The 18,988-nt window shown below is 39.0% G+C and overlaps 3 protein-coding genes across 4 annotated transcripts; 1 reads left to right on the forward strand and 2 right to left on the reverse strand.

Moving 5' to 3' along the window:
* Positions 1 to 330: 330 nt before the first annotated feature.
* aqp12 (aquaporin 12) lies at positions 331 to 3,163 on the forward strand. 2 transcript variants are annotated; one of them, XM_088999843.1, is made up of 3 exons: positions 347 to 1,080; positions 2,767 to 2,883; positions 2,989 to 3,163. In XM_088999843.1, the coding sequence occupies exons 1-3, from the start codon at positions 486 to 488 to the stop codon at positions 3,111 to 3,113; spliced, it is 837 nt and encodes a 278-aa protein (XP_088855969.1). In that variant the 5' UTR covers positions 347 to 485; the 3' UTR covers positions 3,114 to 3,163. The 2 variants fall into 2 exon arrangements, with proteins under 2 accessions (XP_088855968.1, XP_088855969.1); XM_088999842.1 differs by having other exon boundaries at positions 331 to 1,080; positions 2,767 to 3,163.
* On the reverse strand, positions 3,156 to 7,002 carry rpp21 (ribonuclease P subunit p21). The gene is made up of 5 exons (XM_088999846.1): positions 6,772 to 7,002; positions 6,556 to 6,656; positions 5,377 to 5,456; positions 5,153 to 5,287; positions 3,156 to 4,163 (listed from the first exon to the last, which is right to left on the reverse strand). The coding sequence occupies exons 1-5, from the start codon at positions 6,826 to 6,828 to the stop codon at positions 4,057 to 4,059; spliced, it is 480 nt and encodes a 159-aa protein (XP_088855972.1). The 5' UTR covers positions 6,829 to 7,002; the 3' UTR covers positions 3,156 to 4,056.
* Positions 7,003 to 8,542: 1,540 nt separating this feature from the next.
* pak2b (p21 protein (Cdc42/Rac)-activated kinase 2b) lies at positions 8,543 to 18,315 on the reverse strand. The gene is made up of 15 exons (XM_089001175.1): positions 18,104 to 18,315; positions 16,599 to 16,970; positions 15,689 to 15,795; positions 15,450 to 15,600; positions 15,279 to 15,310; positions 13,819 to 13,932; positions 13,595 to 13,727; positions 13,421 to 13,484; positions 12,014 to 12,062; positions 11,815 to 11,927; positions 11,608 to 11,725; positions 11,414 to 11,513; positions 10,129 to 10,325; positions 9,761 to 9,898; positions 8,543 to 9,266 (listed from the first exon to the last, which is right to left on the reverse strand). The coding sequence occupies exons 2-15, from the start codon at positions 16,786 to 16,788 to the stop codon at positions 9,180 to 9,182; spliced, it is 1,593 nt and encodes a 530-aa protein (XP_088857301.1). The 5' UTR covers positions 16,789 to 16,970; positions 18,104 to 18,315; the 3' UTR covers positions 8,543 to 9,179.
* Positions 18,316 to 18,988: the final 673 nt, after the last annotated feature.

Below are 18,988 nucleotides of genomic sequence, written 5' to 3' on the forward strand. Positions count from 1 at the left end.
ACCGACGCCTACGAACAAGTTGTGTCCATAATTTGTAAAATCAATTCAAATGACTTCTACAGGGCGTATTTTACAAAGATTCCACCGCATATATCTATATTTTACGTTTTAAGACTCGCACTGAATATTCAGGAAGTCTTGTTTTTGAGTTGGTGACGATTCCTAACGTCACGAAAGGAACGCCCCTGACCGAGAAAAGACACACAATGCATTTTGCGGTACTTTGTTTGGTTTGAAAACTTCGTGTTGCGTTATTTATGTGTTTTCCTTCTTATTTCGCCATCGACACGAAGTTTTCAGACCAAACAAAGTACCACAAAATGCACTGTGTGTGGATGTAAATTTAATGACTCTCCTGCTGACCTGACCTTGCGAAAAGGCCCATGTGTATTTTGGCAGGTGTCAGCGGTCTGCCACGTCTGATAAGAAGCGGTCGCCTTTTGCGGTTGCCACGTTGTCAGAGGTAGAGGGAACCCAGAGTGAACATGTCGGGACTCAATGCGTCTTTGGGCTACTTTGTGACCTGCGTGGTCTTGGCGGCCTCGCTGAAAACACCGTTGAAAAGATGGCCTCGGCTTGCCTTCCTATCCGAGTTGTCGTCGTCGTTCATGTTAGTGGCGTGCCGCTTGGAGGTTCAGACCATCGTAGAGGTGGGTGAGTGGGCCGGGGGTTTGGGCCCGGACGTGACGCTGACCATTTTGTTGGCGGTCCTCCTGGTCCACGGCGCGGTTTGCGGCGACCATTCGGGGAATCCCAATGTCAGCGCGATAAGGTTTCTTCAGCTGGACGCCGCGCCGCTCTCCACCGTCTTGGCCATCGCATCACAGTTCTTGGGGGCCCACCTGGCCATGCTGGCGGCGGAGTACTACTGGAGCCTGGAGCTGACCGATATGCACATGATCAAGAACCTGATGGCCAGGGAGTGCAGCACATCGTTGCTGGTCTCACCAGTGCAGGGCTTCTTCACCGAGGGAGTGTGCGCACTCTTATTTCACCTGGCGCACCTCTTCCTGAGAAGGAGGAGCGCTCTCGTCCGGGTGCCCGTGGGCGCCATACTACTTACTTTCCTGTCACACACCGGTATGCGAATAGGTGTCCTATATTTTAGCGCAGCAATTCTCCAAATGTGAAAAAAGTAGCAGTAGTTGTATATTTACTTACTTTCTACTAATCGATCAATCTATCTGTCTATTGATATATCTAGCTATCCATCTATCTCGCTAGCTATCTAGCTAGCTACCTATCTAGCTATCTCTATTCATTTATTTATTTATGTATATATTTATTGATGTGTTTAGTTATTAATTTACCCTGTGTATTCATTTATTTACTGACTTATTTTTATTAGTCAAGTTTCATTATTTATTAATTTACATGTGTATTCATGTATTTACTAATTTATTTTTATTAATCAAGTTTCATAGATTCTATCTATCTATCTAGTTAGCGAGGTAGCTATCTAGCTACCTATCTATCTAGTTAGCGAGGTAGCTATCTAGCTACCTATCTAGCTAGCTAAGTATCTATTTATCTATCCAGCTAACTAGCTAGCTAGCTATCCAGCTAGTTATCTATCCATCTATCTGGTTAGCTATCTAGGTATTTATCTTTCTACCTGTATATCTAGCTAGCTAGCTAGTGAGGTAGCTAGCTGACTCGCAAGCTAGCTATCCATTATTTGGCTATCCATCCATCCAAAAGATTATTCTTTCATGTATTTGTTTATGTGTTTATTTATTAACTTATTTATGTGTTTATTGAATTATTTGTGTATTCATTTATTTACGTGTGTTTGTTTATTCATTGACTGTACTTCTATTCTTCAAGTGTCCTATATTTTATTTTAGCGTAGCAAGTCTCAAAATGTGGAACAGTAGCAGTAGTATTTTTTTATCAAATAGTATGAATATTTGTGATTTTTTTTTCTCCCTATTGTACATTATTTTCATTTTAAAGCACAGTACGAAAAAAGTGAAATTTGGTAACAGGAAATGTGCTTTTTATGATGACAGCTTCAGCCTTTGCCTTTTTTATGACTGCATTTGGCAATTATGGTGTTACTTGGAGTGCTCAATATTTTTAGGTGAAATTTAGGAGTAAATATATCTTATTTTTAGTGGGGATAATTTTTTTTCTTAATTTTCAAAAGATTTTAAAGGGGAAAGTTGGATATTTTTGAAAATAGAGAAAAAAAATATTTAAAAGAAAAACAATACTTTGGCATAACAAGTCACATTTAAACAGAACATTTAAAAATATTTTTTTAAGATTGAAAAAAAATGTTTTTTTAACTTTTTGAAAACAATAAAATCAAAAGCAAATTCCATCATAGATACATACAGACATTGTATTTGAGAATAAAATCCATATTTTTGAAAAAAAAAAAAAAAAAAAAAAAAAAAGAACAGTATAGTGATACCTTGGCTTACGAACTTAATTGGTTCCCAGACAGAGTGTATAAGGTGAAAAGTGTGTATCCCAAAAAATAATGTCCCATAGGAAACCATTAAAATGAGAATAATCCGTTCCCAAGTTCACATAAAACATATTTTTCGACTTCCTAATTTTCTAAGCCTTAAAACTACAAAAATATACCTCATTTTACGTATAATAAATGTGCTATGGTATTTAGTTAAATAAATTAAGTGAGGCAGATTCGTGTACGAAAAAAAGTCCGTATGCCAAGGGGTCAGTAAACCAAGGTATCACTGTATATTTCACATCTAAATTATGATGAAATGCAACATTTTTTTTTGTCATTTGCAGCCAAAGGTTACACATCATCTTACATCAATCCCTCGTTATCTTACGGCCTCACGTTCTACTGCCCTGGATTCACCTTTACAGAATACGCGATCGTCTACTGGCTGGCTCCCATCACAGGTAAACTTCACACACCTACATACATTCCGGGTGTGTATTTTGCGGAGCGTCTGCTCATTAAACCCAGGGTTACGTTCACACGAATGAATCTGTGTGCATTTACAGGAATGATCTTGGCCCTCCTTTTGTACATGGGCCACATACCAAGGATCTTTGCCAAGAACCTGCTCTATTTTCACAAGACGCGTTTCCGGGTGCCAAAAGGAGGAGAAAGAGAGAAGAAGAAATGAATGCCATTCTTTTTTTTTAACAAGATGCAAATGCTACCTGAAATCAATAAGTTTCTAGTTTTCAATAAATCAAATTTGAAGAAAAAAGATGAGCAGGGTGCCTAATCACACAAACAGAAAATACCCCAAAATTTTAGAGAAAACAAATTTTAAGAGGTATTGAGGGTGGAAAAAAAATGACATAGTGATACCTCAGTTTGCGAACCCCTTGGCTTACGAACATTTCGGTTTACGAATGTTATATTTATGAAAATTTTAAACCGCAAGGTTAAAATATCCCATCGATCAGGCTCCACAAACAACCCGCACAAGCCATCTGTACACTTGATGCAAAAAGCTATCAACCCAGCTAAAGGGATCATTCCTCCAGATGGTGAGAGAAGGTTACGTTCCTCATCAAGTGTTTAATGCTGATGAAACCGGCTACTCCATTCCATCAAGCCATCAATGACCATCACAAAGGTAAATAAAACCACTTTATTGTCCAGTACAGATTATTTCTTTAATTATAATACCATAGCACATTTATTATACATAAAATAAGGTATATTTTGTGTAGTTTAAGGCTTAGAAAAGTAGAAAATTATGTTGTATGGAGACTTGGGAACAGATTATTCTCATTTTAATGGTTTCCTATGGGAAATTAATTTTTGGGATACACACTTTTCGCCTTACACACTCTGTCTGGGAACCAATTAAGTTCGTAAGCCAAGGTATCACTGTATTTTAAAGAAAGGAATCTTGTGTTTTTGAGGGTAACATCATTCATTTTTTTAGTAAATGATTTTTTTGCACGTTCCTCAAAGATGATGTGGGGCATCAACAATAACAGTGACCATAACATGCTCAAGTTACTACGAGGCAGACTTAACAATAAATAAAATACGCATATTTTTTTATTTCTGGTATAACAAAAGGGTTTATAAAGTTGCATTACGTGCCATCATGGAGGTGTTGGCTCGACAGCGGCTGTACTTGTGCTGGGGTTGGAAGAATCAGACCGAGCAGGTTTGCTCTTTTTTGGCTGACTTTGAACAGGTGCATTTTGATCTGTGGAGAGGAAGGCAACAAAATACAAGTGAGAAATATGTGTATACAGTGATACCTTGGCTTACGAACTTAATTGGTTCCCAGACAGAGTGTGTAAGGCGGAAAGTGTGTATCCCAAAAAATAATTGCCCATAGGAAACCATTAAAATGAGAATAATCCGTTCCCAGGTCCACATAAAACATAATTTTCTACATTCTAATTTTCCAAGCCTTAAAACTACACAAAATATACCTTATTTTATGTATAATAAATGTGCTATGGTATTATAATTAAAGAAATAAACCGTACTGGATAATAAAGTTGTTTTATTGACCTTTGTGATGGTTGTTGATGGCTTGATGGAATGGAGTGTCCGGTTTCATCAACATTAAACACTTGATGAGGAACGTAATCTTCTTCTGTCACCATCTTGAGGAATGATCCCTTGTCGGTGCTTTCTCTGCGATAATTTTACCTAGTTCCTCATCAATTGTGTTCAGTTTAGCTGGGTTGATAGCTTTTTGCATCAAGTGTACAGATGGCTTGTGCGGGTTGTTTGTGGAGCCTGATTGATGGGATATTTTAACCTTGCAGTCTACACTCTGCCTTTGAACTATCAAAGTTGAAACGAGTCCAAATTTTACTGTTTTCTATATATTTTGTCACTCTCTCTCTGTCGTCTGCCTGTCTCTTCAATGTTTAAACCACCTCCCCTCACTGCTGCGTTCTTGACCAATCAGAATCAGAATCAGAATCAGAATACCTTTATTCGTCCCGCAATGGGGAAATCACGTGGCTTTAACGGACGACTGGGGTCGGGGAATAGAGGACCAAAACAAGCCGGCTGCCATTTTCTTGTTAGGAGAACAGGCTCGTTCGCGAACGACACATCACTCATTGTGGCCAAGGTAACATTTTCATCAATGTAATGTTCGGAAACTGAAAAGTTCGTAAGCCAAGGGGTTCGTAAACCGAGGTGTCACTGTATTCACAGAAAATGAGATGTAACCTGGTTGTTTTTGTTGAGGCTGAGATTCCGGTCGGTCCTGCCATAAAGTATAATCAGGATTGTTCAGTAGCCTCTTTGCCTGCTTGCAGCTGAGACAGCGTTGAACTGTGATGCGCCTCTTCTTGCCCCTTTTCCCTGGCAGAAGCGCAACCATCATAAAAATTAGTCAACAACATCTCGTTTGTTTCCTTGAAGTGGAGATGGACTGCTTCAGTGGGTCATACTTTGTCTGGTTGTTGCTGTCAAACCTGGGACGAGTAGGGTACAACACTTCTTGCATATTGTTCTTTTCACCGATGGATCTCTGAAGAAATTGAAATTACACAATGAGATTAATAACAACAACATAATAATAATAATAATAATAATAATAATAATAATAATAAATGTCATTTGTAAGCGCCTTCCAAAACTATCAAGTATTTATCCGGTTGGCTGGCTATCTATTGCTGAGCTGGCTAGTTGGCTGGCTATCTATTAGCTATCTAATAGCTAGCTAGCTAGCTTTTTATTTATTTGAGTTATTCCGGGTTGAGTGAACGCTGGTGTGTGTGGTTGCAGCTGCTCACCCACAGAAAAACTGATCCAGTAACTGTAAAATTAAGTTGGGATATCATCTGAAAAACTGTTTATTCTAAAATATTTGTGCAAAATTTTTGTATGTTTATGTTGAAGTCATATTTTACGGAAAAAATAGAAAAGCTGGAATGAAAACATTTTATTTCAACTTTTAAAAAAGTATTTTGAGAAAAAAAATTAGGGAACCAATACATTATTTGTTTTTTAAAAAATCTGAAAATATGTATATTTTGCGAAAAAAAAGTTGCAATGTTTTCAAAATACATAACTGAGAAAATAACTTCCAGAAAAAAATGGCAGCGGAAAAAAAGACGTTGATTAAAAAAAATACAGGAAGTTGTATCGTTTCTTAACTACGCCTTCAAAATAAAAAGAAACATGACGCTGCTATGGCTCGTTTTCACAGATGGATGGATCTCTGCGGAAATTAAAATTGCACGTTGAGATTAAATTGGAATATCATATGAATAATCGTGCACTATAAAGTATTTGTCGGAAAATTCGTATGTTTTTGTGAGAATCATATTTTAAGTTAAAAAAAAAATAAGAGAAAAACTGGAATGAAAACATTTCGTTTCAGTTTTTTAAAAGTATTTTGAGAAAAAAAACATGAATTTGAACAAAAAATTAGAAAACTACGTACATTTAGCGAAAAAAATATGTAATATTTTCAAAATCCATAACTGAGAAAATAAATTTTCAAGAAAAAATGACAAGGGGAAAAAACGGTCGGGATAAATGCCCGATAAAACAACTACAGGAAGTTGTCATCATTTTAACTACGCCTTCAAAACAAAGTTCTGAAACCGCTATGGCTAACTTACTGTCGTAGAACCAGGCGTCTTGCTATAGTCCGCTGAGTGAAGCAGTAGAAACGAGACAACTCCACATTATTTGGGTTTTGATTCAAAACACAATGTGCAGCCTGTCGAAAAAAGAGGAAAAAGAAGCACGTGAATAAAGCGAAACGAACTAGCTCGTAGTGAGCGGCAAGCTAATTGGACACGAGATCGTTTGTATTCCGAATGTTTTTCACTGACCTGGTAGAGATAATTCAATCTAAGGTACGCTTCTTTATCCTTAATTTGCCCAGACATTCCACAAAAACGGTGTGAAATAATCTAATAGAGGCTGATCTATTCTGTTTTCGTACACGTGAACGAAAACATACGTTGTAATCTTTCTCGAGCATCCGAGTTTGCCTTGTCAAAATAAAAGCGCGGCGAACTGGCAGTCACGTTTCTCAAATGTTAAATTATTTATTAGGGTGTCGAATATTGTCTTTAGACTAAACACGTTTGAGAAAATGTTTTTACATTTTCAAGGAAAAGAATATTTATACTTTTCAGAGAATAAAAAGACAAATGTTTTGGAGTGAAACTGTTGTCTTGAGCATCCGAGTATGCCTTGTCAAAATAAAAGCGAAGCTAACTGGCAGTCACATTTCGCAAAAGTTAAATTATTTATTAGTCGAATATTGACGTTTGAGAAAATGTTTCTACATTTTCAGGGAAATCTGTATACTTTACAGAGAAAAAAAGACAAACCATTTGGAGAGAAACTGTATTTTTTCATAGAAGTATTTATATTTAAGAGCTAAGAAATATATTTGAGAAGTATTTTTGAGGAAAAAAAAACTCCCAAAAAGGCACTACTAAAAAAAGTATACATTTAGTTTAAAAAATTGCATTAAGAGTGTATACTTCAGATTTTTCCCCAACAATAATGTTTTATAAAAAACGTATTGAATTTGTAGAAACATTTTTAGAGGTGTTTTTAAAATAATGTTTATGTTTTCATGTGTGTGGTTGTCGTTTCATAACTTTAATATGCACGGACAGGATTTTTTTCTTTCGACAGCCTTCAGGAGTGAGCCAGGATGAAATGATATCAGTACAGTGATACCTTGGCTTATGAACTTGATTGGTTCCCAGACTGAGTAAGGTGAAAAGTGTGTATCCCAAAAAATAATTTCCCATCGGAAACCATTAAAATGAGAATAATCCGTTTACAGGTCCCCATAAAACACAATTTTCGACTAAATAAGCCTTAAAACTACACAAAATATACCTTATTTTATGTATAATAAATGTTTTTATGGTGTTATAATTAAAGAAATAAACAAACTGTAACGTATAATAAAGTACTTTTATTTACCTTTGTGATGGTTGTTGATGGCTTGATGGAATGGAGTGCCCGGTTTCATCAGCATTAAACACTTGATGAGGAACGTAGCCTTCTTCTTTCACCATCTTGAGGAATGATCTCTTGTAGGTGCTTTCTCTGCGATAATTTTATCTAGTTCCTCATCAATTGTGTTCTGTTTAGCTGGGTTGATAGCTTTTTGCATCAAAGTTTACAGATGGCTTGTGCGGGTTATTTTTGGAGCCTGATTGATGGGATATTTTAACCTTGCAGTCTACACTCTTCCTTTCAATTACCAAAGTTGAAACTCTCTCACTGTCGTCTGCCTGTCTCTTTAATGTTTAAACCACTTCCCCTCACTGCTGCATTCTTGACCAATCACATGGCTTTAACCGAAGACTGGGGGTGGGGAATAGAGGACAAAAACAGTCGGCTGCCATTTTGTTGTTAGAAGAACGGGCTTGTTCGCGAACGACACGTCACTCATTGAGGAAGCTCCGTGTACGAAAAAAAGTTTGTATGCCAAGGTAAAGTTCGTATGCCATGGTAAAATTTTCCATAAATTTAACGTTCATAAACCGAAAAGTTCGTAAGCCAAGGGGTTCGTAAACAGAGGTATCACTGTATTATCACAATGATGCAACACTACTGGCACACCACAGCATACACATTTCCCATTTTTATTATCAACGATAGAGAGAAAAATATAAACCTTGTAAAACTTGCCTGTAAGGTGCACCTCTGCTATCAAGGGACTAACGTGGTACATACAGTAGCTCCGTTGTGTGTGGTTGTGTGTGTGTGTGTGTGTGTGAGAGAAGTTAACAAAAAGACGCCATTGTGCTCGTGAAATGTTTCCTATAAAAGAAGTCAAATTAAATTGTAGAACGAGAGACAGAAATTCAAGTATCACAAGAACTAAAAAAAAGACACTGACAGAGCCGACCGAGGAAGGTAAAATTACATATAAAAAAGTAGTAAAAATCACGGGAGGTCATAAATCAATAATACATTAGGCAACACTTGCATTTTTTTAAGGCATTTGATTAAAAGAAAACGCTAGAAAACTAGGGCGAGGCTTTATCTTCATTAAATACAAGCAAAGTCCTAACCAGTTTATCAGTCTTCATATGGATAGCGGATGATGTGAGTGGTATATTTTCATGCTTTATAATTTTTTTTTGGTTCTTCTTCACAGTGATTTCTTTTTTTTTTTTTTAAATGTTTATATTCTCCAACCTTTTTGTCTGGCAGAAATTCGGAATAGTTGCCACGTGCGTGGGGGGGTTTGTGGAGGGTCTTCTTAACGATTGCCTTTCATGGCTTCCTTGGCGGCCAGGATGAGCGGTGTGAGGCTGGACAGAGGCTTGGCCAGCTTCAGGAAGGGATGCTGTGTCAAAAAAAATAAAAAATAAAAAAAATAGATGAATAAAGGTACAAAAAGTGATTAACAGCGTACTTTTTCATATCAATCCTTTGAATGAAGATCATATTTCGCCATGCCGCCCACTTATTTCCATAATCAGGCATTTAAAATATAGCCAATCAACGAATAACAGTTGCTTAAAAGGACAACCGACGCCTCCGCACAAGTTGTGTCCATAATTTGTAAAATGGCTTCAAATGACTTCTACTGAGCGTATTTTAATAAGATTCCACCGCATATAGCGATATTTTACGTTTTAAGAGTCTCAATATTATGTGGGTCCAGGAATTTGAGTGAAAATGACAAAAACCCTGGCACTGGAGTGGACACATTTGTTTCACATTGTCTGGCAGGGAATGAATTAAAAAGGCAACAGATTTTTTTTCATAATAATAATAATAATAATAATTAAACAACCAACGTCAGGGCTCAATTTTAACAAGGGATCATTTAGTCACCTGCAGGAGTTCTTTGCCTCCGCCTCGCTTCTCCACATCCATCTCCAAGCAGCGGTTGAGGAAGTCTCGGAAGACCGGCGACAGCTTCTCGGGGTTCTGCAACTCGGGCGTCCCGTTGGTGGCGATGAGATACAAAGCCTGTGAACACGAAGAGACGCATTCAATCGGAGAGGGATGGTGGTGGAGTGATGCGATTAAAATGGCGGCGCAATGGCAGGAAGTCCACATTACTACTACTGCTACTTAGCCAAACCGCCAAATATGGTCACGCCCAAAAGAATAACATGTAGTTTGTTCCTATGACCAGGAAGTGCTCAGAAACTCCCCAATTTCAAATGATTACATTCCACACACGCGCTTCTACTCACTCGGAGGGGATTCTCGTTCAGGTAGGGGGGCTCCCCTTCCACCATCTCGATGGCCATGATGCCCAGCGACCAGATGTCCACTTTAGGCCCGTAGGCTTTACGGGTCACCACCTCGGGGGCCATCCAGTAGGGCGTGCCCACCATGGTGCTGCGCTTGCTCTGCTCCGGAGTGATCTGGGCGCAGAAGCCGAAGTCGGCTGCCCGAGGGGGTGGGGGTCGGTGGATAACCACACATTATAAAAATAATAATAATACATTTCATTTATAAGCACCTTTCAAAACTCTCAAGGTCACTTTACAGTCACAGGATAAGTTTTTTTCTGTGGGTGAGCAGCGGCAGCCACACGCACTCGCGTTCACTCAAACCGGAAGTAACTCAAATAGATAGCAAGCTAGCCTAGCTAATAGCTAGCGAATAGGTAGCTAATAGATAGTGAATAGGTAGCCAATAGCTAGCGAATAGGTAGCTAATAGCTCGCGAATAGATAGCTAATAGGTACAGTAGCTAGCTAAATAGCTAGCTAATAAGATTTTCAAGGCGTCTTGAAAATGAGGTCAATTGAAGACGCATAGCTGATGGATTGCCTACATCTGCTCAATAAATAATAATAATAATAATAATAATAATAATAATAATAATAAAAATAATATATAAATAATTTAATAATAAAAAAATAATAAATAAGAATAATAGTAATATCAGTAGTAACAATAATAATAATAATAATAATAATAATAGCGCCTTTCAAAGCTCTCAAGGACATTGACTTCCTTGAATCGTACGACAGGATTCTGTATTGGACTATTTTAGAAAGAAAGATTTTATTTATTTATTTATTTATTTTTTTTTGGGGGGGGGGGGGTATTTTTTTGGTGGTGAGGGGGTGTAAGAATAACCACACACTAACTTCCTTGGATCATATGACAGGTTTCCATACTGGACTATTTTAGCATTAAAGGAATATTTTTTTTTTTGGGGGGGGGGGGATCATACGACAGGATTCTGTACTGAATTATTTTAGTGTGTAAGGAAGATTTTTTGAGGGGGGGGGATAACCACACATTGACTTCCTTGAATCATACAACAGGATTCTGTACTGGACCATTTTAGCGTTAAAGGAAGATTTTTTTTTTGAGAGGGGGGGGGGGGGGGGGGCTGTTTTTTTTTTTGGGGGGGGGGATAACCAAACATTGACTTCCCTGGATCAAGCGACAGGATTCTGTAGTGTATTATTTTAGTGTTTAAGGATTTTTTTTTTTTTGTTGACCAAAATGCACAACTCACTCAGCTTGACGGAGCCGTCCATGCCGAGCAACACGTTGTCGCTTTTTATGTCTCTGTGGATGACCTGGTTGGCGTGCAGGAAGTCCAACGCTTGTAAACACTGCGATGGGGTAAAGCGGGAGAGGTTGTTAGGAGACTCTCTTTACCCCCCCCCCCACCCCAGCCACAAAACCATTTATTACAAACTTGCACACCTCTCTGCAAACGGCGGCGATCTGGGCTTCGTCCATGCACGTCTCGGTGACCACGTCGGTGAGTGAGCCGCCCGCTAGGTACTCCATCACCACAAACAGTTCCTCCCCCATCAGGAAACTGAACCCCCCCCCCCACCCGAATACAAGGCGGCGTATCACGTGACGTGTTCTTTTTTTGGGACAAGTGGTATTATTACCCGGTGTCACCTGTCGAGGAAGTTGACGATGTTGGGGTTCTTGAGTTCCTTCATCACCAGGATCTCATTGATGATGAGTTCCTTCTTGGGTTGCTTCTGGAGGTTGATCTGTTTAATGGCAACCTAACGCACAGGCAACATAAAAACAATTGTTTTTTATTTTTATTATTATTATCATCATCATTATTACATATTCTTTGTGTTCTTACTTCTTGTCCCGTGGCGACATCGATGGCTGTGAAGACTGTTCCGGAAGCGCTGGAAGAGCAGAAAAACAACATTAACTCATTCACTGACAGACGATGTTCAAAAATGTGTCGACTCCAGAATATTGAGTTTTGGGACTACATAAACATTCATTTTAGTGTAAGAAACTTTAGACTCTCTTTTTTCATCAGAAAAAAAGGGTTAATTCCTAAGTTATATGGGTCTGGAGTTATCTTAGCTTAAAGTAGGGGTGGCTGTATAAAATACAATACATACTGATTTATATAGCGGTTTAACAACAGCTGAAGCTGTAACAAAGCGCTAACATGGACAAAAGGCAAATGCTGCCCCCTTGTGGAAAGGAAAAACATTGCCAGAGGCTATGGCAAGCGCTTTATCGGCACCCAAGCAAGAAAAAACAAAACCCAAACACATTCGGGAATGGCACGCCACGTCACGCTTTTCAATTCCAGAATAAATCCGGGAATGGCAGTGAATGAGTTAATGAGGATGGTTTAAAAGAGTAGTTTAACTCATTCAGTGCCAGGGTTTTTGTCATTGTCACTCATATTCCAGGACCCACATAATATAGTGTTTTAGGACTACATAAACATTTAATGCAGCATAAGAAACCTTAGAAACTTTTCTTTCATCAGAAAAAAAAAGTTAATTCCTAACTTCAATGGGTCTGGAGTTATATGAGCTTGAAAAGAGGGCAGCTGTCCAAAATACAAAGCAATATTGGTTTGTATAGCGCTTTAACAGCTGAAGCTGTTAAACAAGGGGCGAACATGGAAAAAAGAGCAATGCTGCCTCCTTGTGGAAAAGAAAAAAAAACATCGCCTAAGGTCTGACCAGCGCTTTATCGGCACTCAAGCACGGTAAAAACCCCAAAACCCGAACAAATTCAGGAAGGGCGCTCTACGTCATATTTTCAATTCCCGAATAAATCCATGAATGGCAGTGAATGAGAGTTAAAGTCTACATTTCATTTCTAAGCGCCTTTCAAAACTCACAAGGTCACTTTACAGTCACAGGATAAGTTTTTCTGTGGGTGAGCAGCGGCCGCCACACGCGCCAGCATTCACTCAACCCGGAAGTTAATAGATAGAAAGCTAGCTAACCAGCTAATAGATAGCCAACAGATAGCTGGCTAGATAGCCAGCCACCTAGATAGCACTATAGCTAATAGCTAGCTAGCTAGTTAGCTAGATAGTTAGTTAGCTAATACACTGAATGTCACTATTAAATACACATAGAAAGCTAGCTAGCCAGCTAATAGATAGCCAACAGATAGCTAGCTACATAGCCAGCCACCAAGATAGCTCTATAGCTAATAGCTAGCTAATATTGAACTCGTATGCAAAGTAGAACAATATTTTTTAATCTCGCTGCAATAATAAACTCACCCCTGTCCGATTTTCTCATATCGCGTGTATTTCTTCTTGGGGTCGCCAATGCTGACGATAGTTCCTGTGAAGGAGAGAATAAAAACAGGAAATGTCATGAATGGATGCAAAAAAAGATCAAAATCGAACTGTGCAAAGTCAAAATTAAAAAAAAAAAAATCAATAAAGGTTTACTGAGTTTGTCCATGATCTCCTCGTCGGACATTTTGCCCTTCTTCTTCTGTCTGTCAGGAGTCTTGGACGCCGCATCGCCGTCCGTGCTCGGGCTGGGCGCTGGGAGAGGCTCGATGACGGAGCGAGTGTACATCTAGACGCATAAAAAAAATAAAGAAATTACAGGAAATCAATTTACAGACGGACATCATGTGATGTCGTTGTCGTTATCATGGCCGCCTCACGCTCTTGGTGTGTTCTGGTCTGGGAGCCACGGCGGGAGGCGGGGCTTCGTCGTCATCGTCGTCGTCAATATCTTTGATAGTCGGAGATGTGGGCTCGGCGCCTTTTTTGACTGGCTGAATTACAAAGTAACAAAAACTGATTATTGTCAAAACACGTGACAGCGATACCTCGGTTTACGAACCCCTTGGCTTACGAACTTTTCGGTTTACGAACGTTAAATTTATGAAAATTTTACCTTGGCATATGAACTTTACCATGGCATACAAACTTTTTTCGTACACGGAGCTGCCTCAATGAGTGATGTGTCTTTCGCAAACGAGCATATTCTAATAACAACAAAATGGCAGCCGACTGTTTTTGTCCTATATTCCCCGCCCCCAGTCTTCGGTTAAAGCCACGTGATTGGTCAAGAACGCAGCAGTGAGTGGGGGTGGTTTTAACATTAAAGAGACAGGCAGACAACAGTGAGAGAGTTTCAACTTTGATAGTTCAAAGGCAGAGTGTAGACTGCAAGGTTAAAATATCCCATCAATCAGGCTCCACAAATAACCCGCACGAGCCACCTGTACACTTGATGCAAAAAGCTATCAACCCAGCTAAACAGAACACAATTGATGAGGAACTAGGTAAAATTATCGCAGAGAAAGCACCTACAAGGGATCATACCTCAAGATGGTGAAAGAAGAAGGTTACGTTCCTCATCAAGTGTTTAATGCTGATGAAACCGGCAACTCTATTCCATCAAGCCATCAACGACCATCACAAAGGTAAATAAAACGACTTTATTATACAGTACAGTTTATTCCTTTAATTATAACACCATAGCACATTTTTATACATAAAATAAGGTATATTTTGTGTAGTTTTCAGGCTTAGAAAATTAGAAAGTAGAAAATTATGTTTTATGAGGACCTAGGAACGGATTATTCTGATTTTAATGATTTCCTATAGGAAATATTTTTTTGGGATACACACTTTTCGCTTTACACACTCTGTCTGGGAACCAATTAAGTTCGTAAGCCAAGGCATCACTGTATTCATATGAATATTATTTGTATATCTGTAATCTAATTTATCTGTTTTCACAATGAGAGTATTCCGTTTTGATTTTAACTTTTGACATCAGTATAACGGGCTTTTCTGAAAATGCTATTATGTCAAAACACAATACAGGAGCATTACTTTCTATCTATTTGAGTTACTTCCGGGTTGAGTGAACGCCGGCGCATGTGGCTGCCGCTGCTCACCCACAGAAAAAACTGATCCTGAGACTGTAAAGTGTCCTTGAGAGTTTTGAAAGGCGCTTAGAAATCAAATGTATTATTATTACTGTATTTATTAGCGAGCTAGCTAGCTTTCTATCTATTTGAGTTACTTGCAGGTTGAGTGAACTTTTCTTTTCTTAGCATTTTTTTTACGTATTCTTAGCATTCAGTTCTAGAAATCACAATATACTTACAGACTGTGGCCCTGGAGTGAATGCTTCTTTTTCTGAAAAAAAAAAAAAAAAAAAAAAAAATACAAAACAAAAAGTACTTCATTACTTTTTGTCATCACGCATGAATTTTAGCGTTTTTCGCTTAAGGACAACTCGCGCCCCGATGACGTTAAATCACTCGCGTTGACTCACCAGAAGATGAAAAACTGAGGTACTTCTGCCGCCCGTTGCCCGTGGAATCGTAGAACTTAAGGACGTCGAGCACGGCCTGCGGATTCTTCTTCTGCTCCGACTTGGTGATGTTTGACGTCTGCAGTAGTCGCGCCCATTGCTCTGGCATACCCTAAACGGTTGAGATAAGATGGACGCTTGGTGCTAAATGCTATGCTACATTTTTTTTAAGCTGTCGTTTTTAACCAATTCCTACTCACAGTGAATTCCCCTGTGACAGCATCAAAGCCAACATGAATGGTGTGTTCAAAATCAGAGGGTGGTGAAATTTCTGGCCTTTCTTTGTCTCGATCTTTCTTCCTTCCGCCTAAAAATGGCAAACATTTTGAATAACCAACCCGATAATGTTTTTTTTATGCATTAAAACAGTGTATGAAACTCATAACAAAAAGTTAGCGGACACCAGGGCAGACAACTCTGAAAAGTTGCCTGCCAGGACATAAAGTTGCCTGCCCCATTTTTCACAACTTGAAACACTATAAGACGACTAATCGCAAAAAAACAAAAAAACATTGAAGTATAAAGGATTTTTTTTAATTACAGAAGTACCTACCACCAATGCTCCCTTGCTTAAATTATGTTAAATATCATTTTGCTGAAGATTTTGCTCCAGTTGTCGTTTGTCGTCATGGTGCAGAATGCAATGTTTGCGTTACGTTGCCTGATAAAAGCAGTCCGAAGCACGAAACAGGCTCCTGATTGGCTACCGTGCCAAGTATGCAAATTGCCAAACGAACCTTCATTTGTCAATTTGCATACTCGACACAGCCGAACGAACGTTCGTTTGTCAATTTGCATACTCAGCACCGGCAGCCAATCAGAAGCCTGTGTCGTGCTTCGGACTATACTGTGACTGTAAAGTGTACTTGAGAATTTTGAAAGGCGCTTAGAAAGAGGAGTCCATGTGGCGTGTAGCGGTTTGCTTGTAGCTTTTGCTTTATTGAATAAAACAAATGTTTGATTTGGAAAAAAAAGCCTTTTTTCCCCCATGAAGAAGTTGTCGTCCACCCGGGCCGAGACATTTTGAAAGTTGTACGCCCGACGTAAAAGTTGTACACCTCCGGGCAGACTTTATTTCAAACACTGATTAAAAGCTCTACCCCCGCTCACCTTTCTCTGCTCCAGAAAAGATGGAGATTATCTTGCTTCGAGGCTTTCTTTCCTCGGGTACCGATGGCAATGGCTTGGAGCTGTGATTCGCTGAGAGTGAGTCTTTACTTGAGCTAGTGCTGAAGATGGTGCTGCTCATGCGGACCGGCGGAGCCGGGGGCTTGTCCTCGGGGTCGCCGTTGTCGCACATAGCTCACGCACGAGATTGTTTGTTTTGTTTTCACAGGAGTTGATGATGATGATGGGGGTGAGGGGGAAGGCGAGGATGGACAGGGCGGCAAACGGAGAGGGAGGATCACATCAGCATGAAGCACACTTGTGCTCGTGCATCACCTCAGGATGTGGAGGCTGGGGAGGAAGGAAAAACTATTCCTACAAAGAAAACAAAAAAATCATTACACATGGGATACTTTTAGCCCAAAAAAATAACTTGTTGATATAAACCAAGACAAATTCATGACATTGTAACCCAAAAAAGACAACTTGTTGCATTAAATCCCTTTAAACCTTCAAATCCCTTTACAACCCCCCCTATTTAAAATGACATTATCCGTATAGTTTTATCTCTTGTTCTTATTCATAATTTTAAGTGTGTTTTTATAGATGTCCCTGTTTGATTGTAAAGAGCCATTGAGAGCCTTAAAAGGCGCTTATAAATAACATGTATTAATATTTTTTATTTAAGCACATAGACGGAAATAAAATGGATTTGATCAAAGGTGACATGAGTAGTCATTTTCTGTGCTTAAGATGGAAAACAGATAACTATGTATTCTCTTGCACACCAGATTTTAATAATAATAATAATAATAACTTGCACACCAGATTTTAATAATAATAATAACATAATTGTAATACATGTATATAATACATTTAATACATGTAATAAATATATTCATGAATTGGAGGTTGTGTTGTACATGGTTAAATAAATGGAAAATACCTTACGGAGGCGTAATTAAAACTTTTTTCCGTCTGTTTATTTATTCATATAGTTTTCAAAAAGTAAAAATATTCAATTCATAGGCCCGTTGGGAGAACGTGCCCTTCGCGAATTACTGTACAGGGCGGCTAGCAGGATAACATTAGCATTCGCTACTTTATAGCCAACAAGTGGATGAACTCCAAGCTATCTTTAGCCTGTTAGCTTGGAGCTAGCACGCCCGTTAGCTCGAAGCTAAACCCCGACGCGGTTCACTGCCTATTGGGCGACGAAGGCGCTTAGCGCTAAGCTAACATGAGCTTCGATAACGCCATTTCGCCGACGAGTTGACGTTAGCATCTGGACTGATTGGCCACCCATTGCTATTTAGCATGTAGCTAACGTGAAACACTCCCGTGACAACTGACTCATGATGAAAACGGTGGGTTAAAAAAACGATTTTTAGGTAAGGGAAATTGATTAAAAGGCTGGCAGAGAATCCAGCGCAAAATGGCTTTCTTGTCACTTTCTCACCGGAGAGGCTCCGCGGCAGTTAAAACGTGAACAGAACTCTTCGACTCACCGCGGTCATTCGTTCCTTCGGTGCCTTAAAAGTAGTCCGTTCGTCCCAAAAAACTAAAGAACTTCATCTGAAACTTGCCCATGAATAGGATCAAGGGAAAAATTATGAGAACTATTTATAGTACAACTTTTTTTCTGTCTTTTTGGGTCCCTTCAATGATAATTCCGCTATGGCGAGAAGGGGGAAGCGGAACCAACAAGCGACTAGTGATGGGCCGTGGTGGGAAGTAACGAAGTATTTGAAGACGGAGCGGAATATACTTCGTTACTATTCTCAAGTTGATTTTTAATGTGTTTATTTTATCAAAGTATTGCTTCTTTCCCAGGCGGCTTTTTACTTTTACTCTCCATGAAAAAAAGAAATACGTGCCAGCCTCCTTAGGTCAAATCATGTCAGTGTTATTGTCAAATATGACCTGTGTACAACATACGAACAATCACAAAGTTTTTATTTGTTTATTAAAGGACAACCGACACCATTTTTTGTTTCCTAACTGACATCAGAAAAACGTTTTATAGCATCTAAAATACCCAAAACATGCAGGCTGATATTTTTAGTCAAATGCAAAACACCAATAAAAACGACTTAAGTGTCCCAAAACTGACCTCAGAAAGCTGGCTATCTAGCTAGCTATCTAGATCTAGCTGGCTAAATACTGTACATTTCTATCAAACTAGGAAATTTACCGGTCCATTTGTGAATACCCCATTATTTTTTCGAATTATACACAACTGTACTTATAAATCACGGTAACAAACCACTTCCTGAATCAGTGCTAATTCAGGAAGTCGTTTGACTATTGCTGCATTGTACGAATACAGTCATCCCCCGCTACTTCACTGTTCACTTATCATGAGTTCAGTGCATTGTTGATTTTTTTTTTGT

The sequence above is a fragment of the Hippocampus bargibanti genome, linkage group LG07 (genome assembly GCF_051943395.1).
Source record: "Hippocampus bargibanti isolate YZ-2025 linkage group LG07, ASM5194339v1, whole genome shotgun sequence".
NCBI lineage: Eukaryota > Metazoa > Chordata > Actinopteri > Syngnathiformes > Syngnathidae > Hippocampus > Hippocampus bargibanti.